Source organism: Netta rufina (genome assembly GCF_964035555.1).
Source record: "Netta rufina genome assembly, chromosome: 14".
Classification (NCBI taxonomy): Eukaryota; Metazoa; Chordata; class Aves; order Anseriformes; family Anatidae; genus Netta; species Netta rufina.
Window position 1 is genome coordinate 19,122,857 of NC_140137.1, and position 27,902 is coordinate 19,150,758.

The 27,902-nt window shown below is 49.2% G+C and overlaps 2 protein-coding genes across 4 annotated transcripts in view; one reads left to right on the forward strand and one right to left on the reverse strand.

Annotated features, from left to right (window-relative positions):
• The first annotated feature begins 53 nt into the window (after positions 1–53).
• CCNI2 (cyclin I family member 2) lies at positions 54–8,785 on the forward strand. Of its 3 annotated transcripts, XM_084295280.1 has the most exons (8): positions 54–167; positions 1,071–1,220; positions 1,761–1,895; positions 2,600–2,674; positions 3,758–3,898; positions 4,921–5,151; positions 5,949–6,240; positions 6,339–8,785. In XM_084295280.1, exons 2-8 carry the CDS (start codon positions 1,107–1,109, stop codon positions 6,344–6,346), a joined length of 996 nt encoding a protein of 331 aa, XP_084151406.1. In that variant the 5' UTR covers positions 54–167; positions 1,071–1,106; the 3' UTR covers positions 6,347–8,785. The 3 variants fall into 3 exon arrangements, with proteins under 3 accessions (XP_084151406.1, XP_084151404.1, XP_084151405.1); XM_084295278.1 differs by having other exon boundaries at positions 5,949–8,785; XM_084295279.1 differs by having other exon boundaries at positions 60–167; positions 1,074–1,220; positions 5,949–8,785.
• A 2,634-nt stretch (positions 8,786–11,419) lies between these two features.
• SEPTIN8 (septin 8) overlaps positions 11,420–27,902 on the reverse strand; it is a 28,768-nt gene continuing 12,285 nt past the window's right edge. The window contains exons 3-10 of the mRNA XM_084295275.1: positions 26,755–26,950; positions 25,892–26,078; positions 20,423–20,584; positions 18,527–18,623; positions 17,973–18,141; positions 17,615–17,747; positions 16,700–16,890; positions 11,420–14,415 (exon numbers count right to left, since the gene is read on the reverse strand). Coding sequence (XP_084151401.1) covers positions 14,412–14,415; positions 16,700–16,890; positions 17,615–17,747; positions 17,973–18,141; positions 18,527–18,623; positions 20,423–20,584; positions 25,892–26,078; positions 26,755–26,950 — 1,139 coding nt within the window. The 3' untranslated portion in view covers positions 11,420–14,411. The remainder of the gene's footprint in view (positions 14,416–16,699; positions 16,891–17,614; positions 17,748–17,972; positions 18,142–18,526; positions 18,624–20,422; positions 20,585–25,891; positions 26,079–26,754; positions 26,951–27,902) is intronic.

Below are 27,902 nucleotides of genomic sequence, written 5' to 3' on the forward strand. Positions count from 1 at the left end.
GAGCCCGGGGGCGGTGCAGGGCGGAGCGGCCCCGCCCGGTGCCCGGGGCCCGGCCGAGCCCCGCGGAGCCCCGCGGAGCTGCTGGGGCGGCGGCGGGGCCCCGCCGGCGGCCCCATGCCCCGCCGCGCACGGAGCCCCCCCCCCCGCGGCGCGGCCCAGCCGGGCGGGTAAGGAGGGCGGCGGGGGGCGGCAGCGCTGGGAGGGCGGGACGGGCTCCGGGGCGTTTCTGTCAGAGCGGGGAGCTCCACGGAACTCCAGGGATAACGAGAAATTATCGGAGAAATTATTGGATAAATTATCGGAGAAATGACAGCCCGAAGGTCCCACAAGCGCTGCTCTGGAAGCCGTCCTCTGCCGCTCCGCTTGCAGAGAGCAGCAGAAATCGCAGATCTACGAACGTCTTTTTTTGTTGTTTCCCCCTTTTTTTTTTTTCCCTGTTTAAAACTGGGATATGAGGTGGGCATTAAAATGCTGTTTCAGGCTGAGACAGCCTCACTGTTTATCTTATAAATAGTAGTTTTCTTCACATTTATTACACGTAAATACATACGCAGTCTGGAGAGTGGTGTGCCCAAAGCTGCTGTGTGTCTTCAGCTCTAACAGGGAAAGATGAGATTGCTTTAAGGAAAGCTGTTAATTGGGAAATAAAAAAAAAAAAAAATCCAAAAAACAATCATCTCGGATGCTTTTTTTAGAAACAATAGGCCTCTGTTTGCCAGAAATTCGGGATCTGCAGCTAACAGGTTGCAACTTAACTCTGCAAAGGGAGAGCTGTACGGGGCAGTGAGCGCAGTGATACGTACTGCTCGTTGGTGGCTCAAGGGAGCTTTTACACAGCACGAGAGTCAGAAAGCGAGCCTGCAGTGTTTAGCTGTCTGACACGTTTTCTTCCATCATCAGCTTCCCCCTGGGAAAATGCGTGCCAGAACTGTTCTTTGCTTATCAGCAAGCAAAGAAGTTGTACGGCTGCTCCTGTCTCGTTCTCAGCACTGGACGAGCATCTTGAGAGGAAATCACCTATCACAAGGAGCTGGGATATCACTTTATAATCCTTCTCTTGGTTTTGACAGCAGCTCCCGCCTGGGAAACTGGCTCAAAGCGTTGCTATGAAGTGCCCTGGACCTCCAGAGAGCTCAAGACTTGCCTGCTTCCTGGAAAGTGCCTTAGCCAGAGAGACTAGGATTTGGAAAGTGCCGGTTTTCCACCACCTCACCCTGAAGGTATTCTCTCGTGACCTGATCTCTGTGATCCCAAGGCTGAGCAAATTCAAGGGCTGTTAAAAAATCTGTAAGAGTAAATCAGAACCCGCCCCTGACTCACACCTTTCTCCCCGTTGAGGGTGTTTGAATGCAAGCTGTGCTGCAGCAGGGGCTTCAGTGTTCTCTGGAGAGGGAAATAATGAGCACACACAGCACCTCATTCATCAGAGCTGGGCTTGGAGGTTCAGACGCATTGTGCAAGGGCAGAGCTGTGTGCTGCCCCATCCAGCCCTCCAGTAAAATTCCAGTACAAAGTGCCTGGAAGTGCAGCTAGAGCCTGGCTGGCTGGGCAAGGTGGAGCAGTGCTTTAAATTGCACCAACATTTGCCTTTTCCCTTGCTCTGCAGACACAGAGGGCAACTGTCTTCATTTCAAGCCTGGAGACATCTGAAATGTTAATTAGGGCGCTTAGAATGATTCGAGTCTTCCTTTGGAGATATGTTAACAAAATCATCAAAGCACTAACTGCCTTTTTTATTTCTAACTTTTTCTTCCCCTCAGGGTACAGATATCTCTCCGTCATGTTACGAGAAAACAGTTCTCTGGATTGCAGAAATCAGCTCGCAGTTCCAGTTCTACCCTGAAACATTCGCCTTAGCTATCAGCATCCTTAACCGGTTACTGGCATCAGTAAAGGTAGAGACTGTCAGCTTTTTGTCTGGTTAGATTGCTGATTGTAGGTGTCGGCAGTGCTCTGTTTGGCAGCAGATTTAGGGAGCAGTCAGGGTTTTCAGGGGGATGCTTTTAGGCATATGTACAAATACGAGTGTTTGCCAAGGTTCTGCTGATTCACAGTCCTCAGCAGAAGGTTGTGTGCCCTGCAGTCCAAATGCTGCCGTAAGTGTAAAGAACTCAGGTACCATGAATTGTCTCTGCTAAACACAAAACATTCGCATTATCACTTTTAGTGTTTTGAACTCACTATTTTTAACCAAACTGTGGGGCCAACTTTTTCCACAGTTCAAGCAACAGCAAAGTTAGGAGTTGAACTGGCCCTTGCAGCTCTTAATTCTGGTCTGATCTATACTGGCACGTGACACAAGCGTATTTATATCTTTGTTAAGAGAAGGAGCACTGCATTGTAAACACTGTTGCATAGCATCATCTAAAACTGTGGGATACGTGCATAAAAATGGCACCACAAAGAGGATTTATTTTGTTTCACTTTGGATTTCCTTGATCTATTTTTGGCTTCAAATGAATCTTACTGCAGCTAAACTAATTCAGAAACAGCTGTAACTTAAATGACAATTTGAAGCTTGTGCGTCTGTAGTTGAATGACAATTATTCCTCCCCAGACTGTTATCTCTTTACCCAGTGTTTTCTTTTTCTCCCTTCAGGCCCAATTAAAATATCTTCAGTGCATAGCAATTTCCTGCCTTGTCCTTGCAGCAAAAACCAATGAAGAAGATGAGGTCTGTATGTTTATAATTTTAAATTCTCTAAACTCATCTCTTTTGTTCAAGTTATTTGCGTTTCCAGGTCTTTTGACAAGTTGGACGTAACAAGGAAGTCTGAGTTTGTTTACCCTGAGTAGGCATTAAGGGGTGGCTGTAATATTTTCAGTCCTTTTTCACCAGCGCGTGGAAGAGTTGTGACCTTTATGGATGAAGGGCTTGTATTTGCTTATGTAATGGATGCATTTCCCTCCTGCACTTAAACCTCTCCTCTCCTCATCAGACTCCACAGCTTGCAGTAAAACTTGGTCTGGGGGGACAGTCGAGACATACATGCACAGCTCTGTGTGCACAACATCAAGGTGCTGTAATTCTCCTGTGAGGGTAGGGTAGGTGAGACAGAGCAGGAGTTCTTCAGAGGAAGTTTAAAATGGATGAGTTTGCTTGGAGTCAAAACTAGGTACTGAACTTGGTGAGGAAATGACTCAGGTACCCACCTCAGGGTGGGCACAAAAAATCAGCAAATAGCCATGGAAGTGTGAGCTTACAAGGGATAATCATCCAGTGCATCTAGCTAAAATCTCTCATGGCAGAAACAGACTGATAGGCTTCTTCAGACAATTACAAACATGAACCAAACGGACCTTGAACAGCGTTTCAGAGTGTATTTCTCCTCTTCCCTTCATTCTGTTTCACAAAAGAACAGAACACCTAGGCACTGGAGTCAGATGCGCTTCTCTTCAAATATCCTCTGCTGTAGCGAAATGCCCATCGTAGCCTAAGATGTATCGTGGCGAGGTTATTCTTTTCCCCTCAGCTAAAAAGGAGAAGCTGAGTCAATGACCACAGGAAACTAGACAACTACAAAAGGCTCTGTAAAACAGGAAGCCTCCTCCTAGCTTGTCAGGGGAGCAAAGCTAACGAGACCGGTCCTCATTTATTGTGAGTTACCTCAGGAGAGTGCTCTCCTGAACGAGGGGTCTGCGTAGCACTTTGGGATGGGTACAGAGTTGTTAGAGCCCTTCACAACACAGAGAAATGCACACAGCACTGTGTAGGAAGGTGCCTTCTTTATTTTTATTTTTAATTTTTTTTTTACAGGTAATACCATCGGTGAAGATGCTCGCAGTGCAGAGTGGTTGTAAACGCTCTCCAGCTGAGATCTTGAGAATGGAAAGAATTATACTAGATAAGCTTCACTGGGATCTTTACACGGCAACACCAATGGATTTCTTAAACATTGTAAGCACTAAGTTTTGCTTTTTTTTTTGTTTAAAGAAACAGTTTATCAAATAATACTAGAAAACACGGATGCACGCATGTACACACCCACACATCCTTCCCATGACGCTTTGCAAACTGCCAACTCTTAGCTACCTGCAAGCCTTTTGACAAATGCTACAATGATTTATTATTTTTTTAAATTAATGCTATTTAAAACCTCTCATTTTGCTCAAAAAATTTACTCCCATCTTTAAAGGGCAACTAAAATCGACATTAAAAAGATTCTCATAAAGCACAACTATACGCCATTTTTATTTTTTTTAAATACACACTGCAAAAATATTTCTAACTATTTCCATTCTATTAATACTGTACATAGAAAGCTGTCAGTTTTGCTACATTTCACACACAGGTTTTTCTTAAACCATTTCCCTTTTCATCCCACTGATAACTCACCCTTGTTTTACGCAATTAGACCACCCCAATCTGGCACTTAGTTCACATTGCAGTTACTAAATATTTGATAGAAACAATTAAACTTTGTCTTCAAGAAACGATCATGTGCTAGTAAGGCAAAAATCATGTCATACAAACATCCTGGATCCCTTTTATAAGGTTATGTGCAAATATTAAGCCATCTTAGGCTGCTGATTGTAAAAACTGCCTTTCTTAGGTGCTTGTTTCCTCAGTAAATTCAGAGTACATTGTTTGTTATTGGTTTTACTCTACTCCTATCTGCTGGTCTGAACCGAATCTCCAAGATAGCAATCTGGATAACATAGAAACTTCAGAAATTGTTAGGAAACACAGACCTTTTACATTCATTATAAGCTCAAAAACAGTTCAGTGGTTGGCAAGTACAAACACAAAACACAAAAAAAAAAAAAAAAGGTGGGGATGGGGGGAAACCCTCTTGGATTCCTGATACGAGATGAAATTAGTCTGTACGTTTGGTCGGTAACATACGAAAACATACAAAGTTCACTGACCTCTGCTTTTTTTTTTTTTATATATATATATTTTTTTTTTCTTCTCTCCAGTTCCATGCCATGGTGATGTCCAACTGGCCCCATCTACTAAATGGGCAGCCTCAGACGAATCCTTCCCGCCACGTTGCGTTCTTGACCAAACAGCTACAGCACTGTATGGCGTGCCACCAACTAGTGCAGTTTAAGGGCTCCACATTGGCCTTGGTGATCATCACCTTAGAGTTGGAGAGGCTGACTCCTGACTGGTTTCCTGTTATTACTGATCTGCTAAAGAAAGCACAGGTAGGAATCAAAATGGCCTTTGGTTGCAACTCTCGAGGCCGGGCCACCAATAAATAAATAAATAAATAAAGTGCAGGCGTATTTACCACCCACATTGCACTTCAGCAGATTTCTGAGAAGCCTGTGTCCGTGTTCTGGCTTTGCTAGTGCTAACAGAAGAAGGAGTGAAACCGTTAAGGGCTGGAGCCTTTCCTTTGGCAGTCGGAGGAGGTTTCCAAAAAAGCTTGGCCCCAGATAGCTCCCTGCCTCCTGGCCAAGGAGATTCTCCCATCCTGGGAGGGGCTGAAAGCTCCTACAAAGCTTTTGCCCATGCGCTGTGTCCTCAGCTTCCCACTGAAGATGGTGAGAACTTCTAAAAGCAGTTACCTTGCTTTTAAAATCTAACCAATGTAGCTTCTAATGATACATACAAAAGGCAACCTCTGTTTTTTTGAAACTTTTCTCCAGCTTCATAGAACACCTGCTTTTTAAGAGCGTAGGCTTAGAAGGCAAACGTCCCAGGTCGGCAGCTTACCATCAACTCTCTTTGTCACTTTGAAATAAGTAGCTGTCTGCTGTCCCTGCTGGACCTCACAGCCTCCTAACTAGAGGGAGCACTCACCCACCTGTTGTGTAGAGGTTCAGGAGCTCCTGGTTAAAGGTTTTGCATCAGGCTCAGTATGCATATTGCTAATGTGCATCTGTTGAGGTGTCCAATACAGCCTGTCCCTGCCCTCCCCCTAATTACAGGCACAGAAACAGTGGCCAAAGTAGAAAATAATTTATGATGAACTTACCAAAAAAATCTGTCTTTACAGGTTACCAGTACTGAATTCATCCACTGCAAAGAGTTCGTGGATCGAGAGCTAACGCATTTGCAGCCATCCAACGCCATTTATATTTTTTATCCCGTCACTCAAGCCATCCAGGGCCATCCCGAGGCAAGCTTAGCCTACCCTTACCCTTCTGGATTGAAACATTCCCAGCAGGCAAGGTTGAAGGTGGCCGTAAGGCAGCCAGTTCCAGCAGCTTTCACATCTACTCCAGCCCAAATTCCTGATGACGCCATGGAGACAGATGAATACTATGATGGATTCAGCCAGCTCTACAGTGAGGATGGGGGAGCGGATGGTGGGAGGGGGCACCTGGGCGGCTTCTGCCCTCAGCTGAGGCCTGGAGAAGGCAGCTCCCCCTGTCCTCCCCTACAGGCACCTGAAAGGGACTAGTGGAGATCATCCTGCCTTGGAAGCAGCGCCTGTGGGACCAGTAGGTCCCAGCAAACAGACCAACAGACACAACAGAGCGAGAGCACTGCTGTGTCCTTCAGAGGATAACGACAAAACGGTGTTATTTTCCTATTTACGCATTTTTCTAGCAGTGTTTGCTACTCCTCATTTTTAACATCATGTAAATACAGAAAGCTGGGGAGGGGAGGGATCGGTCACAATCCCACAACTCAGGGATCAGCTTGGCAGAAGGCTACGAGCTGTGCCAGAGAGCACCACATGCCTCAGTTTATTTTTTAAGATTGCTGTGATTAAGTGTGAGAGATGAGACGTTTATTTCTTCCAGCACACTCCATCGTTCTTATTGGAGCTAACGTGACTTGCCCATGGCAGAGCCAAACAGGAGCTGCTTTCAAGGAAGGGGGAGCTCCCACTGCTGGCTCTGTAAGAGCAGTCCTCAGGTAGGACCAAGGTTTTGATTTAACAGTGAAAAGGCTGTGAGCCAAACCATTTAGGTTTTTTATTTTTTAAGTCCTTACCCTGAATCCAAGGGTTCTGAGGTCCGTGCTCCTTCCTGGGTGAGCTGTTAAAGGCCCCCTCCAAGTTCCCGGGAGCTGTGGGAGATCACTTCTTGGCTGCAGACAGCACTGCCCAGCTTGTGCCATCCAGGCTGGGTTTTTTCCCTGTCTTACCAGGCTGGACAATGGAAAATGCCTTCAACTAATTCCTTACCACTACCAGCGTTGTTCCTGTTAACTGTTAATCGCTATAGCAAAGCAGTTTTACAATCTACAAAGGTCAGTTCAAGCTTCTCTTGCACTTTTAAAAATGGCCTTACACGTTCCTTCAAAATATTTTTTTTAAAGGTGTTTTAAACACCAGGGCCAGCATTTTCAGGTGCTAGTTGTACTAGTTAGAAGTCATAACCCAGACAGTACTGTATGAGTAACAATACCTGCAAGTCTGTCACAGAGCAGGAAAGGCTTTCATGGAGCCCAGCACAGGCTACGTGCTGAGCAGGTGTCTCAGCGATACTGGATAAATAAATGGGGAGCAGGGGTAAGAAAGGAGCAAGGAAATCCTTACACTGCTTGGCAGCAGCGCTCACCAGTGCAGCAAGAAATTTCCTGGCCTTCCTTCCTTGGCTCATCTTCTTACCTGGTAGGAAAGAAAGTCCCGGACTGCGAGCTTTGCAGGCGTGGAGTCCTGAGCAGCTCTGATAACAGATAAAGCTTTCCAAAGTCTTACATTGAGATTTTGCCAGAGCTGGTACTGAGGAAAGAATCAGCCTTGTATTTGTGCAGGGAGAAAGTCAAGCTTCTCTTCTGCAACCGCAAAGGAAGCAGTGCCCAAGTGTTCCAGAAGGAAGCAAGTCAAAGCCACCACACCGAGTGCCGGGGGATGCCCCAGGAGCAGGGCTCAGCACTCCTCCCCACACCTGACCCGTTTACAAGGTGTCCTGCAGCCGGGAGCTGGGCAGTGGCGTGTTTGTGACGCGTTATTTATTAATCCTACCGAATCCCACAGGGAAGGTTTTCTCTCTGTGGTAGGGCTCTTTCCTCCCGCGGTGTGGCACCTTCCTTTTCTATCAAACTGTGACTTGACTGCCTGACTTTCTGAAGGAGGCAAGTTGCCTTTTGTAGTTTACTTTAAATAAAATATAATCACAGTCTGCGTGTTCTCGGCGTGCTCCACGAAGAGGCCAGCAAAAAGGCAGTGCCCTCAGCAGCCCCTGCAGGAAGCTGGGCTGCGTGTCTGCTTCCCGTCTCTAGTTCTGCTTTTCCTCCCATCCCTTTTTCTACCTTATCTCAAGCATCTTCACCAGCTGCGTTAACCGATGGAAGTGTTAGCAGAAAAATTCTGCACACAGTAATCGACGTGCTCTACCTTCATACCACGACAGCTCCTATCTGTTTTTCACCCCAGCTTTGAGCCTACATACGTAGTTTCTCGCCCATGTGCTGGATAACACGTTACAAACCAACAGAACTGCTCTTCAAAACCCCTGCGGTGCACTACGAGCCACATTCCAGACTGCATATTAATGGGGAGTTCAATCTAAAAGCTGAAGCCCGTGCTGAGAGGCCCTGCACAGTCCCCTGTTCCCAGTCGGGGTGCAGGATGACAAACTGGACTGGGAGCAGTGCAGCTGGAGGCTGCATCTCTCTGCTAGCACAGTGCCTGCCCACTCTTCTCCCAGTGCTGAATTAGGATAAAGGAACAAACAGAACAGAGCAAGCCTTTTGTCCAGCTGTTTCACAGACCGTGACTATCTCCTGTCTCACTGCCTGCCTGCTCGGATTGCCGTTGCATGCACACCACAGCCACAGGTCGTTCCCTCCCCCAGGCTTGTGTTACCTGCAGCTGGGCTCCCCCCTCAGCCCCGCAGTCATTCTGCTGCCCCGTTCTGGCAGAACGCACTGGATTCAGCCAGCACGGCTGACAAACACCCGACGTGCTGAGGGCCGGTTTTGTGGGGTTTGTTTGGGGAATGCTCAGTCCTTGTAAACAAGAGAACATTTACACAGCACTTCCAAAGAGCTCTTAGGGTGAATTGGATAATTTTCTTTTCAGAATTCAGCGATGCTCTAAATGAAGGTTTCCTGCATCAAACATTTACAGCTTGTGGCCCTCCTCACCCACCGCACACCCCGTGGGCCCGGCCGTTACCTCCAGCCGTGGCACAGGGGGCTGCTGGCAGTACGAGCACATCCAGCACACACGGGACAAGGGGGTTAACAGAGGGAAGCTGGAACGACCGCGAGGATTGTGAATTTGGACAAAGCACTGTGTTCTTCCAGTGAATGTAATTAGCGTACAAAACGCGTTTAACAGATGTTTGTTAAACATGTCAGTTCTATTTTTATTAAACCCAACTTTGGTACAAGCAGGTCATTCCTGAGATTCATTTACAAGTTTGTTTAAAATGAAGGTAAACCAGGGCCTTGCCCTGTTCCTTTGAGAAGTTAGCCTGGGACACAAACATCAAGAGTTTTTTTTAAACAAGTTATTTATGTAAGGGGAAGTCGGTCTGCTATAAATGCAGAACATAAAGCCTGGAATGCCGAGACTCCAGCTTTAAAGCATTTCCCCTCCGTTACCGAACTATTTAGTTGTCCTTTAGAAGGGTTCTGCTCTTACCCAGCACGTCCCAGCAGGAGCTGCAGGAGTCCAGGCTGGCCAGGCAGGAGCGCTGGTAACTGAAGTAAGGGCGAGGGCAAAGGGGGCTTTGGAGAGGGGTTAAGTGTGAGGCACGTGGGTTACAGCCCTAGGAAAACTGAACAAATTGAGGCTTGGGGATTTAGGTTGTAAAGCCTGTAAGTCTACAGAAGAAAAAAAGCTACAAAGGAGTTATTGCTAAGGAACACCAGAGCCCAGCTGAAGCGTTAAGGGCGTTAGGAGGTTCTCAGGTTACGGCCCAAAACCAGACCGAGGAGAGGAACGAATGAAAATCCCATTACAGTGGCAGCTCAAGCAGCAAGCTGAAAACTTGTCTCAGACTAACCCGACCTCGTTCCCCTTCCCTTAGGATGTTTAGTCACAGTGTTAAATGCCTCGTCCAGGCTCTCACCCCGAGATTAGTGTTTTGGTTTCAGTGCAAGCCATGCATCAGCCTTAATTAGCAATTTATCTTTTGGCAAGTACCTCAGATTTTGCCTTGATCAAGAAACCTGATCAAGCAAACTTTTCCCAATCAGAAGACACAGAGCGTCTTAGTCCTTGCTATATGATCTCTTCTGTGCAATATAAGGCAAGCTTAAAGGTGAAAGCACCAATTAATTTCTTCTGCATGAGATGTTTTGGCCTTAATAAATCTTCTAATTAACATGTCTTCCTGTTGTTATGGAGCACGCAGTGGGAAGACTAAAAAAGCTACAGAAAGAACAAAAGAGAATCAACGTTTAAGTTTCAGTTATTTACAGGAGGCAGAGACAGCAGGAACAGGTCAAAGTACAAACCTCACGCAGCCGCCTGGGAGCGTGCAGGGCCGGGTACGCAGGAGGAGATCTGGGGACTGAAACCACCACAACCTGGAGAAGCTCCCATGGCTGCTGAGGTTGTGTTTGGGCCTGGTTTGAACTTTTAATGAGGGCAGGCTGCCGACACAGCACCTGAGATGCCCCGTGCTGCAGGGGACGGTGCAGGAAGGGGCTGAGCGCTGTACAGGCTGCACAGAGGGAGCAGACTGCCCACTGCCCTTTAAGCAAGCTGCATGTTATATGCAGAAAGCACAGGGCTCTGACACCAACCAGTCCCTGCTGCAGCACGGTACGTATTCATGTTTCTACAGCGATTTCGGAAGCAGCCAGCAGAACCGACTTGGTTTAGTTCCTGAAATCAGGGGTGCAGAAAAAGCTTCAGTCGGAAGCACCACTTCAGCAACACCGTGCATCAGCCAAGCTCCGCTTTTTGGTTTTGTCCCAGGTGCAGCACTGACCTCAGCCCAGTAGCAAATAAAACCCAGAGACACACAGAAAACTGAACACAGCTTCACAGAGAGCAATGCCCTGCAGAGCTGACACCAAGAACAGAGCTTCAAGCAACAATTTCGTCAGCAGTCCCAGAAAAAAGAAACCCGAAGTGAAGCTGTGCACTTTTTTGGCCGTGATGTGGCCAAAATAACGTGGTAAGATGCATTTTTTCCAGAAAAAGCACACCGCTCTGGTTTGTATGAAGAGGAAGTACCACTCAGACACTGCCACTGTCCATTTCTGCTCCTTTGTCATCCTACCCTTGAACCAGCTGTTTGGGCATTGTTTCAGCAGTGGAACTGCAGTGAATCTCCCCTCTCAGTCACAAGGTCCCAGAGAAGCACTAACGAGCTTTAAGGCAGCTTTTGCCTGAACAGCGATGGAGTTTGGATTAATGCCTTAGAATCTCTCCACAAATTACAGATGTCCTTTTCTGCATTTCGTATGATGTAGAAGTTAATTCTATTTTTGAGTGTTCCCAATATTCAGAAGATACACTGTGCTCTGGGTAAGCTTTGCATCGTTATGCATTGTTACTTCAACTAGGTAACACAGGAAATCCACCGCTAAATAAATGACACCACAAAAAACTCAAAATACATGTGAGATTTAATAAAAGAAAAAAAAAAAAGTACAAAGTGAGTGGAAAGAACTGAAAGTCAAAAAAAAAAACCCAACACATTCAGAATGACAAAGCAAACGGATGCAGCGCGTCAGAAGCCTGCTAAACCCGCAGGGACACAGCCCCAGAGCTCTTCAGACTTGCTCTGAGCTAAACGCCCCTTCTGCACCCTGCAGGGAGCTCACCACAATCAGACACGAAGCCTGCAAAACTTAAAGCCCCTAAAAACACATTTTAAATTAGAAAGCAGACAATATACATGATGGTCAATGTTTAAATGACAAAAAAAAAAAAAGAGACAGTTTTCCCATTAATACCAACCTTTTACAGATAAATGAGTGACACGGCTGAAAGATGCGTAACTGAACAGCTTCAGCCACTTCTGAGAGGCTTTGCTTTCACTTCTAGCCTACAAGAGGTAAATCTTCAGACTGGAGGGAGCTTAGCATCACAATGTGTTTGTAGCTCGTTAAATAAAAATAAGATACAGAACTACCCTATATACCACATATGTAAATCTTGTCTCAGTCAAGAAGGAAGAATCAAGTCCTAGAGAATAAAAAAAACTGAATTCTGTAGGGAAGAGTTTGATGTTGATTGCTCTGAAGAGTTGATTGACCCTGATGAAGTTGAGGCCGACAAATAACTACAAGAAATAGGAACATCCAGCCCAAAGGAAAGTGAACGTATATATAATAATAATAATAATAATTAAAATATTGTTACATACATTCTGAATGTCTTCTTCAGAAAAAGCTGGGAATTTCTCCACAATGCCCATGGGTTTGAAGGTTTATACTCTTTTATTGCTATCATCGTTATTCTCAACTATCTGTTATTCTAGGAAAAAGGAATTGATCTCTGTTGAGCCAGCGCAGAAAGAAGTCATTTGCATAGATCTTGTTGGCTGCAGCATGAGATCAGGACAAAAATATCGACTGGACAAGCAGTGGCGAGGCAGCTGGTTGCATACGCACTAGTGTCAGTTGGAGCTTTCCTCCAGCCGTCGGTAGCATCGGCCTCAAGAAGCACAGCAGTTAACCAACCAGTTAACCACCCAGCCCTGCTTACTCAGGCAATTAGTGCACCAGAGTTTCTCTCGTCAGTAATAATCAAAATCATGCTCCTAATTTGTTACATGATTGGATTTCAGTCAATTGTCAGCCAGAATTGTCTTCCTGTACGTAACAACGGGCTGCGTCCCTCACATGTCTCCCTTAGAGAAAAGGGCATTAGCCCTCTGAACAGTTCAAAGTTACTCTTTAAACTCCATCTGACTTAGAGGCACAGCCTTAACAGTTACATGTTCAGCTTTCAGCAGACTCCTAGGAAGTGCAGACAATTTCTCCTCTTTGCAGGTCTGTTCCCAAAGGTACCTGTGAAGTTCTCGTGAGGTTCTTGCACACAAGCACCAAGTAACACTGGCATCATTTTCAGTACATCTATGTAAGAGGCCAATGTCTATGTGAAAATTTAACACCTGAGCTTGTATTTAGGGAAAAAAAAGCTGCTGTAATGGGATCAGGAAGCTAAAGAACCTCATCCAGCAGGATGCTGCCTTCCATCAGACCTGCAAAGGCCCAGCTGCGAGGCCATGCCCCCGCCTGCAAGGGAAGGAATGTGCTAACTGCTTTGCTTACAGACAAGTCTTTAAGAAAATATAATAATAAGGGAAATCCTTTACCGTTAATAACCAAAAAATGCACGCACTCACAACTAACACCTAGCCAGCCAGTGTTTTTTAAACTCTGAAGACACTACGTGGGGGCTATATAAAATATTTGTTTTCTCTTAGTCTGTTGTCTGATGGAATTGGGTCCAACTATTTTTCCATGACAACAGAGCCAGTCAGTCTCTACTCGGTTATTGTCCTGCTTTATTACAAAGTGGTTTGAGTGGAATAAAATAATATTGATCCGAATTATTCCTCTAAGCTCAGTTACCCAGGAAAACAAGGCTGGGATTTCTATGCATGGGAGGGGGGTAAAGGGAAGCACCTCTAGGAGGAAGGGAGCTTATCAGCATAAATACGGTGCAGAAATCATGATCAGGGGATTCTCCTGATTATCCTGATTAGGCACATGTCTATGGCTTTTCTTATTTATTTTTAAACAACCTAAAAAGAAAGATGACTGCTTAGTTTTTTACACAATAGTAAATGTGCTGGTAAATGACACGTGAAGAGCTGCACGAAGCCTGTAGTTCCACAGCATACAACCACCACCTTACGGAAATCCTTTCTATATAGAAGTTCTACTTTAGCAGTAAAGAAAATTCAAAACATTGTCCCATGAGTTTTATTAACCACTCTCTCTCTCTCTCTCTCTATATATATATATATTATAAATGATGAAGAAAATATTTAGAGAAATTTGGAATTAAAATACATAATTATGGGATTAAGGGTTGGTTACTTGGACTAAGATTCCCAGGGCAGAAACTCTGAGCACTGGGTTTTTTGCCCGTTCTACACTGACTCAAATCCAGATTTTGTTAGAAAAATAAACGTTTCAGCACTCTTCATACCACTTCTCACATCTATGCATGTGCAGAGGAAGGCATACGAGGGAGAAAGGGCTCAAGCAGTCACCTTAGCCAATACAAAGTATTAAAACTCTAGAAAGCAAGCATTGAGCTGCTGGGTAAGCTGAGTTCAGACACAGTCACGGTCATTTTATGCACGGCTGCTCAGTCGCTAGGTTTAGAACCAAGCGCCTTGCCTCAGGGATTAGTTGTCTTTGTTTAAAAAAATGTACATGGTAAAGTTACTTCCTTGAACCTACTGATAACTCTGCACAGATAACAGCAAGTCGTTACACTGCAACCACCGGAGATGCTCATTTTCTCTTTCACTTTGGTCCACGCACACAATGTTATGAGAAGGGTCACAAGGTGGGGAACTCAAGCAACTTAACACATGAAAGCACCAAGTCCACTCTTGGCCTGAAAGTCTGTGTGTGATTAACTGAAAGAAACAAAACATAAAAAAAAAAAGCATGAATTAAAATTATGAAAATTAATCCAAAGCAAAATGTAGCAAAACGTTTAAAAGAAAAAAAAAGAAGAAGAGAGAAGGCCAAACACTGCTGTGGCATCCGAGGGCTCGCAGAACAGAGCGAGCACTGACACAAGGCTCACAAAGCGCGATCTGTTCGGCAGCTGCCTGCACAAAGCGGCACAGCACAGACACTTTTTTTCCCTCTCCGCACCTGCAATTCTTCCCTCTCCATTTTTCATTAAACCCCGTGTTAAAATATGACACGTAAGAGGCTCAACCAGCTCTCCTAACACCAAGACACAAAGGAATCCCCCCGGAGACCCTTACCTTCATCCCCCCTCCCTCATTTCCAGCTCTTAACAGGGCACTGATGAATCGGAGGTGGCTGACACCCCTGCTGCCCGAGGACAGCCCCAGCAGCTCGGCTCCTGGCTCACTGAAGCCGCAGGCAGAGCCTGACCCGTGCTGCTCAGCCCCCATCCTGCCTGCCACAGCTCCACAAGTCCCAGCTGTCCCCGAGGCTGATTTGGTTGAAACAAATTCCCTAAGCCAGCTGGCAGAGACACGAATGCTGCTTGTCAGGGAGCGTAAGGACCCCACTGATGTGTGAGCTCCCCTGTGAGCTTCCCCAGATGAAGGAGGATCTGGTTAGCGGGGTCACTGACAAGGCAAGGCACAGGGGAGCAGCCTCGCCTTCAAGTTTCCACTTCAGTATTTCATCGCCCTGCTTGAGCAGAGACCCCCACCTGCCCTATTTGGAACCAGCTCACAGGGTCATTAAAAAAAAAAGAAAAATAAAACCCTCCTGAATCGCTTCCTCCCCGTACTGCATTGGCTCTGCTCCCGCTGACAGCGCCGCCCTGTACACCCGGCCGGCCTCTGATCCCCGGCACCGCACGGAAAAGGGAGGGTTTGGAGCAGGGAGGGCTTGGAAAAGGGAGGGTTTGGAGCAGTGCCTGCAGGTGGGCTGCCCCGCAGGAAGCCTATTTGTGGCGCAGACGGCGGCAGCGGGCAGGAAGCGGCTGCGCTGGACTTGTCCTAAGCACACTGCCAGGCCTGGGGAAGGTTTGTTTTTAACCCCGACACATTTATGCTGGGAGCAAATATGTTGAATTGCACGGGCTGTTATCTTCCTTCCAAGGGAACAAATTAGCAGCACGTCAGCAGGCAGAACAAGCTCTGCTAGCGCTGCAGCGTGTGGCACAGGAGTGACAGCACGGGAGCTCAGCAGCGACGTGAAGAACGCTGTGCTGCCAAGTTTAAGGTCGCTGGGAGTAGGTAACACCCAGGCTCTCTTCTCATCATTAAAAGGCTCAGAAGGCACTGCTGTTTGCCTGGTCTGGATGTGACAGCATGCAACTCAGACACCAGAGCTCCTTCACACAAGACGAATTAATAAAAAGTGCTGGAACAACAGAACGACCACCTTGCACAGCAGCTTACCTCGTTTTGTTCCTTGAAGACTGGCCTGAATGTAAGCAGGATCGCCACCACCAACCCTTCTTTTTGGAAGCTTGTTCACCCCACTGCTGCTCTAGCATTATACCACCAGGCAGCTGAGAGAGCATTATTTTTATACCCTTTCTCCACACTCCTGCTGGCTTCAGCAATGTCAATTAACTTGCAGCAAGCTAAGATAAGAACTCTGCCTTCAGGGGAAGCGAGCTTTCTCAGCCATTCAGCACAAGCAGAACCGTGTCTGGGAGCCCAGTCTCACACAGAGCCCTAACAAATTTCCAGTGCTGCTTCAGCCCAGGATGCTGTTTCCCTTTTTGCAGCTCTGCCCCTGAACATCAATGGCACTCTACAAAGAGGGCCCCAACCTTAGAGACCTCAGCAAGGTGCTGCAGGATGGGCACCACACCTGTAAGACATTAAACTGCCAACACTGTCCCCATTTCTCTCTCAGGGAGGAGACGCAGCTGATTTCCAGCCTCTATTTCTCCAGGAACAAACCATTCCCATGACTGCCTGCAGTGGCTGTCACAGAGGCAAAGCCAATCCTGCCAGACCCCAAACCTTTAGAGAATGGCCCCAAACTGAGAAGCCCACCTGCAGCCAGCAGGGCTTCCCCAGGGCAGGGCCGGGGCACAGCAGGCCCCCGTCTTTCCTTTGCTTTAGGCAGTTCGAAGGGTGGGAATCAGGGTTCCAAAACCCCCTTTTCCCTGTCAGTAACTGACAAATCGTTAGTCTGAACACACCCACAGCCTTCCCAGAGGCAGAGGAGAAAGACTGAAGCTTGGTCACTTACTTCTTCTTGTCTTTGTCCTTCCTCAGCGGCTGCTGTGAGGTAGCCTGCAAGGACTGGGACTGCAAGGTTTCCACCGCTACTTTCCGCCTGTTGAAGGCATTCATCTCCTCTTCCAGCTCCCTCCTCTTCTCCTCCACCTTCCTTTTCTCCTCCTGGTGTATCCTTTTCAAGTGCTCAAACTTCTCGTGCAGCTGGCAGGAGACAAGTGCCCTGAGCATCACACCCAGCACAACTCAGCCCCGCTCCCAGGAGCGGTCACCCCACATCCCACAGCTTCCCAGCACCACACAGACCTGCCCAGCTGGCAGGAACTGGGCAGCCAGTGCCTCTCAGCTGAAGAGGAATTTGGATCTGCCTGACCCTACACATCAAGCAAGGAGAAAGAGTGAGATCAGGATAAGGTCGCAGAGGATCTCAGCTCAGCCTGCAGCCCTGCCGCAGGGCTGAGGACACTGTGGGCTCTCCCATTCCTCACCCCTTTGAAGATGGTTCATTTATTTCCTCTCCAGTGGTGCTGGTTCCCAGGGCTTCACGCTGACCCTTGGGACTCCTGCCCAGCTGCCCCATTTGCTCTGCTGTCCAGTGAGCCTCCACGGGTTAAGCCTACCTGCCCTAAATGCTCACCAAAACGCTCTGCGCCACCCTTCACTCCCCAAACAGCCGCCCAGCCTCCTGCACGCTGCACAGACAGGGGAGATTCCTGTTTCTGAGGCACCTAAACCAGTCGGGTTGTTTTGAAAACATTACTCAGCATCCCCTCCCCTAGGTGGGGGAAGGTGTGTGTGATTCTGTGCTGTGCCTGACGAGGTCTGCTCAAGCCCTGCATGTGCTTTCCAGGATTCATATGCTGCCGAGACCCAGATCCTGTGGCTGACTGTATTTTGGGCTCCTTTTGCAGGTTTTTGGCACACCCACCTCTCTCTCCTTCTCCTTCAGCTCTGCCTCCGTCTCCTTGACTTTGTTAACAAACATTTGTCTCATTTCTTCCTCTTTCTTCTGGAGCTCACCCAAGAATTCTTTTCTTTTGGTCTCATATGTTTCTTGTAGGCTGGGTAAGAAAGCAAACGAAATTCAGGCTCTGGACACCAATGACTTAGGGATGGGGAAAACACGTGCCTGTCTGCTTCGCTTAAAGACAGGCAGGCAGGGAAGGGAACACCAAAGTCAGCTGCAAAGTTCAAACCCAGTGCTAGTATTCTGCAGGTAGCACCCACAGACCTCCCCTTTTCTTGGGGCTGCCAGCACCCGAGCGTGGCTCTGCAGTGCCGCTCACCTGAAGGGCTGGCTGTCCGGGTCCGTGTCCTTGAAGCCCATCTCCTCCAGTTTGCACCTCCTGTACAGCTCGTAGTGGCGGGTGTGCGTCTGCTCCCGGAGGTCCTCCATGTTGACTCGAATCAGCATTTCTCGCAGCTTCACGAAGTCGCAGTGGCTTTCATTCTCAACTGGTTAAAGCAAGGCGAGAAGTCAGCAGAACGCACAAGAGGGAGAAGCACAACCACATGCACAGCCCAACCCCACCAATTCCCCTCCCACAGACCTCTACCTGTCATCCCATGCTGGGTAACCAAGTTTTGGGATGCAGGGACTCTTTTTGGCCATGCCAGACTGGGTGGGAATTTCAGCAGAGCTTAGAAACCATATTTGAGATGCTGGTGGGAAGACAAAGCAAAGCTGGCCAACCCACAGGAGACTGCAAGGGACATGACTCCAGCATTTAGCACAAGGCACCTTCATGCACAAGGAAGGGCAGAGCTGGAGGGTGTCAGCGTGTGCCTGTGCACATGGCAGGGAGATTTGCAGCTGTGTGCCCAGCTCCCAGCACCTTACCTTGCACCACTCCCCACGGGTACTGCCGAGCTCTCACCAGCTTGTTCCCAACCTTCACCTCCTCCGTGCTGCCGACCACAGCGAAGGGCAGATGAGCCTGCAACAAAGTCAAGCAGGGACTTAGCACGTGGGCTAACCTCCGGGAAATCAGCCTGGCCACCAGAGCCCCTTCACCCAGGATCTACTGCAGAAATCCTCCCAGAGAAGCTCTCAGTCTCCTCTCTGATCCGTGGTGTTGTGGCAGAGAGCAGCATACGGCCGTGGCGCAGCAGAGCAGCTAACGAGCGGTGCTGGCTGGGCTGACCTAAACACGGAAATATTGTGGGAACACCATGCTCGTTACTGCTCTTCCTCTCCCCATTTGTCAGGTTGTTCTTGTAGCTGCAGCCTCTCGGCGTGCCAAGAGCGGGGCACTTCCTGCCTCGCAGAAAGCACGGAGACAGCCGTAAACACGCCTCGTCCCTTCCAGTGCCCACCCGCAGCCCGCTGGGCCACGTGCAGCATTTGGTGTGCTCACTGCTCCCTGGGCTGCAAAGCACCAAGGACAGTAAGGAAACGTGGCACCAGCCCCATGGAAACATCCTCAGGGCTGCAGAGCCACGCAGCAGGCACGTTGCTCTCCAGGTACACCTGAGGCTCGGCACACCGATCCCTCCCGAACTTGCAGCGCAGGCACAAGTGTCTGAAATGCTTCCTCATCTGGAGAGCCACCCCCTGCCCTCCCCAGGTTCTGCCAGCCTGCTGCAAGGCAGACTTCAATCAGGAACACACGTTGTTGTCGCCTTCAGGCTCCCTTCACATCACTGCTCCTTTCCTCTGGGGCGGTGGCAGAAAGCCACGTGCCAGGGGTCACTGCAGCCAGCACGGAGCCAGCCCCTGTGCCCCCTGCACAGCCCCACGGAGCCGCTGCACATCCAGCAGGACGAGGCCAGCAGCAGCCCGCACCTTTAGGAGGGAACGGAGCTGGCAGGGAGGCAGCCAGAAGGATTTTGATTGAGAGAAGAGGACACACGGCAAACATCGCTTTCATTTCTCTCCCCAAAACACCTACCCTGTACTTTAAAAGCACTGCCTCCTCCAAAGCTTTTAGCAGCCCACAAATTCATCAAAAAAAAAAAAAAACAACCATTACAGTGGCTGTGTAGGTATCTAACTGACCTACCTACCAATTGATTCTTGAAAGTTGGGGGGAAAAAATAAAGGATTGAAAGAAAAGCCAAACCATTTAAACCTGGAACACCCCTGCAGAAAAATATTCGTCTTGATGAAAAAGCTGCTTTTTATTTAAGCCAAAAAAAAAAATAAAAAAATAAAAACAGAAAAACACGAAAACGATGAAAACATTTCAACTCTTTCTATTCCAAAAGATAAACTCTGAGTTGGGAGCAAAGCCAAATTCCAAAACTTGAAATTCTTTTTTACGTTTCCACTGCATCTGAAATTGATTTTTTGATTTTAAAAAGGGCAAAATAGAGTCACACAATTTTTCTTCTTTGCTTTAAATTGTTCTCTCTCTGCTTAGCTTCCCTAAGTGGAAGACTTAATGTAAATCTAACTGTAAATTTCTTATTCAAAGTCTCTCCCTCCCCAAATGATAAGTAGCCTAAAAGCAGATAAAAATGAATTTTGAAGAAAAGTATTTTTTCAAAATCCAATAAAACAAATTTTAGGGTTGAGCTGAGTGTCTCCAGAGAGCCCACAGAGATTAAATAAGAGCCACATTTTAATTAATTTTGTATGCAATAGCCTTAGGCATCTGTCAGATCCGCAGCATAGCTTTCAAACATATTTAGCATCTGGACAAACCCAACCAAACTTGCCTTTCAAATGTATTTTTGCGCAGCAATTTAATTTGTCACAGCTTCTGGAAGCAATGCACTTGGCAGCGTTACTCACATTCATCACCGAGTTGATCTCAGCGACTGCTTCGTCATCCGTGGGGAACTGGTAGATCTGCACACCGTTGCTGACCAGCTCGCTCATGATCTTTATCTTAAATTTGTGCAGCTCGCTCTTGGAAATGGTGTCTGCTTTGGCGATGATCGGGATGATGTTCACCTACGGCAGAAGGAAGGAAAAAGAGCCAGGTAAAAACAGAGCCCAGCAAACAGAACACAGCAGAGAGGTGCACGGGGAGCTTGGGTGTGTGCAGATGGCCCAGGCCATGCCCTGTGGCTGCTCTCCACCTCCTAAAGCCACCCAGGTGCCACGCTTTGCATGCGAGCTGCCGCACGAGCCCAGCTGAACACTAGAGGGAAGAGTTCCCCAGGAGTGCTTTGACTAGAGGACTTGCAGATAAAGCGAAGACAAACAGCCTGCAACGCACACGCAGCGAGCAGATCAAAGCCCCTGCTCTTGCTGGTGCATTCTGTTACACGCTTCAGCGGAGACAGAGACATTTCAGCTGTCACATCTCAACTCATCACCCATTCCGCTCTGGCTGTGCGAGGATGAAGTGCTGCTGTGAGGCTACGTGAAACCTTCCTGTGTTGGAGCAGAAGGAGCACGGACTCCTCAGATGCTTTGCCAGCAGCTGCAGATGCTGCCCGAGGAGCCCCGAGCCCCTCAGCGAGGATCCCAACCCGCAGGCTGGGTGGATCACAGCCCCCCCGGGAGGTGCAGGGTGCCCCACGGCAGGCAGGAGATGCGCTGTCGAGCTGCTGTTGCTCAGCTTTGGTTTCACACCAGCAGTCCCCGGGCTCACCGCACCACCCGGCTTCGACAGCCCGGGTTTCACAAAGCTGCCTGCGAGCTGCGGGGTGGGGACATCCCCCCGGGGCCGTGTCCCACATCTTCTGTGCCACGGAGCCCCAGCAGGGCAGGATCTGCCACGGGAGCCTGCTAAATAAACACTGCCGGGCTCAGAACAGCCAAGTGCAGCACTGCACCCCCTGCTTAAACAAACAACAACAAAACTCGTCTGCCTGACCAGCAGCCAGGCTCGGAGCAGTAAAACTCAGGCATTGAGAAGGCAGCAGGCTGCTTTGCCACCTAACAAGCAGCAGCTCTGCTCCTGGCACCAGCGGGCTGCCTCTCCAGCAGCTCTGTCCCAGCCCCAGCTCAGCGGTACGACCTCAGCTACAGCCTCAGGTACAGCTTCAGGATGCCACGCGGCCCCGGAACCTCCTGTGTGCAACGAAGCCTCGCTTCTCTCACGCTGAGAAGATGAAACTTGTGTTTTTTTTATCCCCAGCTACCGATCTGGCCTCATTTACCAAGGGCCTGAGAGCCACAGAACAAGGTCTGCAGGTCTCCCCGCACTCCTCAGCAGGTAGCTGCCCTCATTACCAAGGCAGAAGGGGCCGTGACCACAGCTGGGTCTCACTGACCTGCTAGCAGAGGCAGCCCAGACCCACATCAAACTGCTCAGGGCTCACCCAGCCCCTGCTCAGCACCACCTGCAGGGGAAAGGCACTGCCAGGGAGCTGCTGTGCGCAGCCCTTCCCGCTAGGCACACCGACAAAGGAGCACCAAGGGCAGGACAAGGCCATTTTCTGCCAGCCTACCCCCCGCTTCTTCTTCCCCAAAGTAAAAAAACGAAGCTGGGTTGGGTCCCTTTAACCACGTTCCTCACCCTTTCAGAAGGCAAGTCCGTCAGGATGTGCTGCCACGGAGTTCAAACCCCAAAAGGGCTTTGGCAAGCTGTTGCATTTCCAGTAGTCAATAGCCAACACCGAAACAAATGCCAACAATTAATTAGCGGCAAAAGATTCACAGTAGGCTGATTTTTTTTTTTCAGCTAAATTTGTCCTGGATCGTTCTGTCTTTTCCTGACACCTGACAAAATGCGTGCAGCTGCTCTGAAATACAGAGAGAGACATCAGGACCTACCAGGAATGCAGCTACACCGACCATGCTACCTTCTTCCAGCTCAATGCCAGCTTTCCAGGACTGTTGAGACCTCCAGGGCATTTAGGGGTACTTCTGTGCTTCCCTCTTCTTCCCTTGCAACTTCCTTTGATTTATTTTATATATACACACACACATAGATTATATATATATAAATTACTGTTTTTCTTTTGATTTCATGCATGTCTTGGGAATCCCCAAGCTGAAATCCCCTGGTTAGCAAGTGCTACCTGGATCAACATGTAATTATCCTGCTGTTTTCCTTTCTCTGCTTTTGAGCACTGACACCCAAGAAGCTGTCTAAGGCCAGGCTGAGCTCATCCTTTTATAAAAAGGGGAGAGGACTCAGAAGGACTGCAGAAGGTGCTCTAGGAGGGCGGTCACTTCTGTGCAAAGGCCACAGTCCATGGCTCACCGTGTCAGTGCCAAGCAAGCCAATGCACAGCTAGAGGTGAAAGCCACCTCTCCTCTCCTTCTTCAACAGGCTTTAAAAAGCCAGTCAAAAAGTAATGCCAGAACCACAGGAGGTTTCTGCCTCCACTCTCACTCCTACAGAATCTTTACCTTTTGTTGCAGGCAAAATCCCAGAGCAGCACCCGAATATCTCGCGGTGGAAGAGCCCTATGCTCCATTTAACCACCTAGCATCAAAATCATGACATTAATTAGCGGGTTGGCATCCGACTGGACCAGGCGCAGTGCCTGCACGACCGGCAGTCCACGTGCTGGTGATCTTGGCTGGAATTTAGGGCCAGAGGAAGTCTGTGCTTCAGCTGAGGCAGCGAGCTCCACACACCCCGAGCGCGCCTCCTCCCCGGCTCTCGCTGACCACAGAGCCGCTGCTCAGCTCCAAAAATAAAACCTACAAGAATGTGCCCAAATAAGTAAGTTGATAGAAAATTATTTTTCCCTAATATAGCAAGACCACATGCATTTCCACCCTGTGAAATAAAACCGGGTTTTTCCCTATCTCCGAAGCGTTCCCAGACGCAAGCCCCCCGAGGACAGCAGCCAGATGCCACCCAGAAGCCCCGCAGCAGAGGCACAGCTGGCCCCGAGGTGTTGTCACTGGCTGCTGACCCTCCTAGGACGTGTCAGCTCACAAAGGAGCAGCAATTAGCCACAGCTCGTGAGAGCAGATGTAGGCTGCAAACCCTGCAGGGACAGCCAACAGGGAGCCCCAGGATGCCCACAGCAGCACACAGTTAGGCCATCGCTTCCCAGGCAGGGATGTGGTTAAAATAAATCAATAAATCACCTTTTTGCCTGATATTGATGCAATTTTCTTTGTATTATTTTCCCCCCTCCTTTTCCCAGGTTAAGCCCAGTGGGAAGCTAACCCCTGGCCAGGTCACACGCAGTTTCTGCCCAGCAGCCAGCCCCACACCACTCCTCATCTCCCCAGCACCAGCTCTGGAGGTGCCTCTGGCTGTAAGGAAATCCCCCCTGCAACAGCTGGCCCCGAGCTCAGCCCAACAAATATCATAGCACAGCACAATGGGAGATTCTGTCTAGAAAACAGCCTTCCCCAGGAGGGATTTTGTGAATTTCATGCTTCAAGCAAGGCTCCCTACAGACCCAGCACATTCCAGAGCCTGCCCCACAGCTGATGCCAGCCACCGGTGAGCAGCAGGGAAGGTGTCGCTGAGCCAGGTCCCTGCACAACCCTCCTGACCCAGCAGAGCAAAGCCTCCCCTACACTTCTTGCCTCCGTGTTCCCCACTCTCCAGCTGTAAGGCAGAGGCCAGCAGCCACACAAAGCTCCCCAAGAAGAAAGCCAGGTCTGGGAGTGCTCACACAAGGCAGAGGTGTGGCAGCGTGCCCCAGCTGCACACCCGCTGGCCTCCCAGCACAAATGGGTCATGGATACTGGTAAGGGCACAGGCCGCCAGGCCCCAATCCTCCAGGAGTGCCTGGAAGCACACAAATCCTGGGAGGACACTGCTGGAGAAATGCACCAAAGCCCTGACATGCACAGGAGATCAGTGGCTCTACCTCTGTTTTGTTGTGCATCCTTGTGTGAGGCCACACCACAAAATCCAGAAATTGGGAGCAAACGGACAAAGCGACTTCAGAGGCAACGACTTCAGTGGAAATTTAGAAATATAAAAGCTTGTGTGTGCACAAAGTTCCCACCTCTGCACAAGCACAAAGGATTTATTCTGGAACTAAGCAAGGACCCCGTTAAAGCCAGCCAGGAGGTGGGAGAAGCCGGGACTGCAGCAGGGAAGGAAGAGAGAAGCGTTGTGGGACCACCAGCACCAACGGGAATCGTGCAAAAAAAACCTTCTTCCAAACATATTTCTGGGAACATGTCATGCTGGCACGACGCCAAGAGACAGAGTTTATTAAGGGAAAGTTTTTGGATTCCTGCAGCAGGCAGTGTAACAGGCCCCGTGGTTACAAACAGGCCACTGGGGTGGGAAGCCAGTGCCTGCTCTGGAGTGGGGCCAAGGAAAAGTAGGCCAGCTGCCCCGGGAGGCGAGGGCAAGCAGCAGGGACCCTGCCACGGGGAACTCTTCCCACCAGGAAAGTCCAATAGAGCTGCACGTGGACAAGAGCCAGAGAAGAGCATGTTCCCTAGATACAATTCAGGGCATCCCCAGTTCCTGCAGGGTCCCGGCTGCCTCATCTGCCCTCTGTGTGAGCTGATCGGTGCCTGCCATCCGAGGAACCACCGTGCTGCTGAGTGCTGCTCTTAGAGACAGGAAATTCTTGCTACGATGGAAGAGATGCTGCTGTCACTAGTGACCTTTGAAGCCTTCCTGCGGCTCCCTGGAAGTCAGCTAGGACAACCAGAACTGTGTCAGAAAGCTCCTGTGAGCTGCAGGCATACCAGCAGTAAGTAACCCACTGCCCCCAGACACCATTTATGCACAAAGGAACGACCCCAGCCAGCCCCTCTCACAACCCACTTCCAGGACACTGATGACCTTGAGGGTTTCTCTCCGCATTTATAATTCCGTAAGATATTCTCATCTCCTAACAGATCGTTTGGCACTTCCAGCCCCTCACACACACACACCATCACACACAGACAATGCTTCTCCTCAGCCCATCTCCTCTGTACAGCCACTGCCTCGGGAAGCTCACTGCCCGGCTGCTTCCAGCCCCTCTCCCCCTGAGGGAACGTCAGGACAGCAGAGGTGGCTCTGCAGTTTCCATAATTCAACCGTAGGAGTTGGAATGCATCCTTAGCTATACTCCTTTAAAGAGGAGTTAGAGATGCAGTTGATGGCTTTGATAAAAATGAACTGATCTGGGTAAAGTTATTCCAGTGACAGACACTCCAGCTTGCTAGAAAACAGTTTTTCCACCTGCTGTTTTTCAAGAAAGCCAGTGAGAAAACAAAAGATTTCAGCAAACACCAGGCTAAGTTATACCAAAGTCCTAAAAACTGCTTACTTAATGTGCAGGAAAGAGTCCAGCACTCGAGCAGAGCCTTCCAGATGACAATTCATGTTGGCAGAAATCCCCCCACTTCCAGAAACGCACAGCGCAGCCCCCAGCTCCTTACCTTGCTATCCAGCTTCTTCATCGTCACCAGGTCCAAGGACTTGAGCGAGTGCCCGGTGGGCGTGATGAAGTACAGGCAGACGTGAATCCTCGTGTCGTGGTAGTTGAAGAGGGAACGGCGGATTTTCAGCTCTTCTTGCAAATAGTTTTCAAACTGCGTATCAATGTACTCAACAATCGGCCTGTAACTAAAACCATACCATTAGCAACCCAGATACTGCAGCTCACAATGAAGCAGCCCGAAGACTTCAGGAGTTCTCCTAGACACATCATGATGCTGTTTAAAGCGGCTGTAAGACTCCAATAATTTAGCTTTATAACAAGAGAAGTGGCACTTACACACAGACCTTATAATCCAAAGGTTGCTGAGGCTGCACTGCAAAGTCTAAGGACAGTGGAGCATGAAAAGACAGCTACAGCCCCACATCAGGCTCTGCACAGGTCTCAGGGCTGAGCCATCTGGCTGTAGCAATGCCAGATGACCATGGAGAGACCCTGGAGTCCCAGAAAGCCTCTACCTGGGGCCTGAACAAGATGTCTGTGTAATTAAACAAGACAGATCCAGAGCCACCGAGCCTTGCCGGTACAGATAATTCCCAGCCGTGTGCTGAGGACAGCTTGTCAACTGCTCCCACTCCTGGAAGACATCGTTCTCTGCTGGAAACACCTCCTGCAACCTCCCCTGTCCCTTTAGCTCCTCTCCCAGCTCGCTCTGCACCCAGTCCCCAGCGCCAGAGGCACTGCAGGGAGCTGCTGCGTTAACACAGCACAGACACCTCCCCTGCTGCACTGCAAACAGCTACAGCTCGTGCCTGAGCATCAGAGGCGAGCCCAGAAATGCCAAGCAGATGGCACGAGACCTGCCTTTCGTCTTTATTTATCTGGTCCCCGAATCCAACCGCATCCACGATGGTGAGCTTCAGGTGGACGTTGCTCTCCTGCAGGTCGTAGGTGCGCGGCCGCAGGCGAACGGCGCTCTCGTAGTGGCTGGCTTCCTCCGTCTCGAACGTGGTGTTGAAAAGAGTGTTCATCAGCGTGGACTTCCCAATGCCCGTCTCGCCTAGGGAGGAGAAGTTATCAGCTCCCGGGTACTTCGAGGAGGATTAATTACAGAGCAGAACCAATTTACACTGGGAATGGTTGCAACAAGCTGCTGGTGACCAAACAATTGGCCGAAGGCAGCTGCAGTCTCGAAGGCCTCCCAGCCTTACTGCAAAGCCAACACGGAGCACTGCGGTCTCATCTCCCCACTGAAGACCAGAGAGCAAACAAACACACAACTTTTCCCCTCCATCGATGCTGACTTTGCACCACAGAAGCTGGAGAGCACAGCTCTAGCAGAGTTTTATTGAGGCTTTGGGTTTGACTGCCCACAGTCTCGCTCCCAGTTCTTCCACACCCCTAATCCTGGGGCCCAACACGTACAGTTGATGTATCAAAGGACTAAACCCCATCCTGCTGTAGCCCTTTCCCCCTCCCTCCACACAGCAGCTACACCAAAGCCAGCTGTGCAGCTCCTACTCTGCCCTCTGAGAAGCTCTGCCTTCAGCCAGCGGGGCTGGGACTGCCTCCACCATGCTGCCAGGGTGAAAGCTGGGACCTGTCCACGATAAAGTTTAGGGACAGTGTGGGTCAGGGCACCAGGGGAAAAAGCGTGCTGCACATTCAAAAAAAAAGGCAGAGATGTATGTACACGCTGATCCTAGCACACAGCCTGGCATGTGTGCACACAGAAGCAGCCCTTTCTGGTGGGCAGCTGGATAAAGAAACAACAGGGAGCAGCTGGTGGAAGTTTTCTTCATTTTGAGCTCAAAGCAAGCTCTGCACAGCACTCAGAGAGCTGCTGAGATCTGCCTCGGTGCCTGCAAGCTGTCCAGGACGGTCCTGCAGACATGTCACAGGCAGCTCTGTCCTGTGACACCTGTGCAGCACTGACTGAACACCACCACGTGCTGCCTTCCCTTAGCCCTTCCTATTGCCAACGACAGCAAAGATCAACCCTCACCACCTCC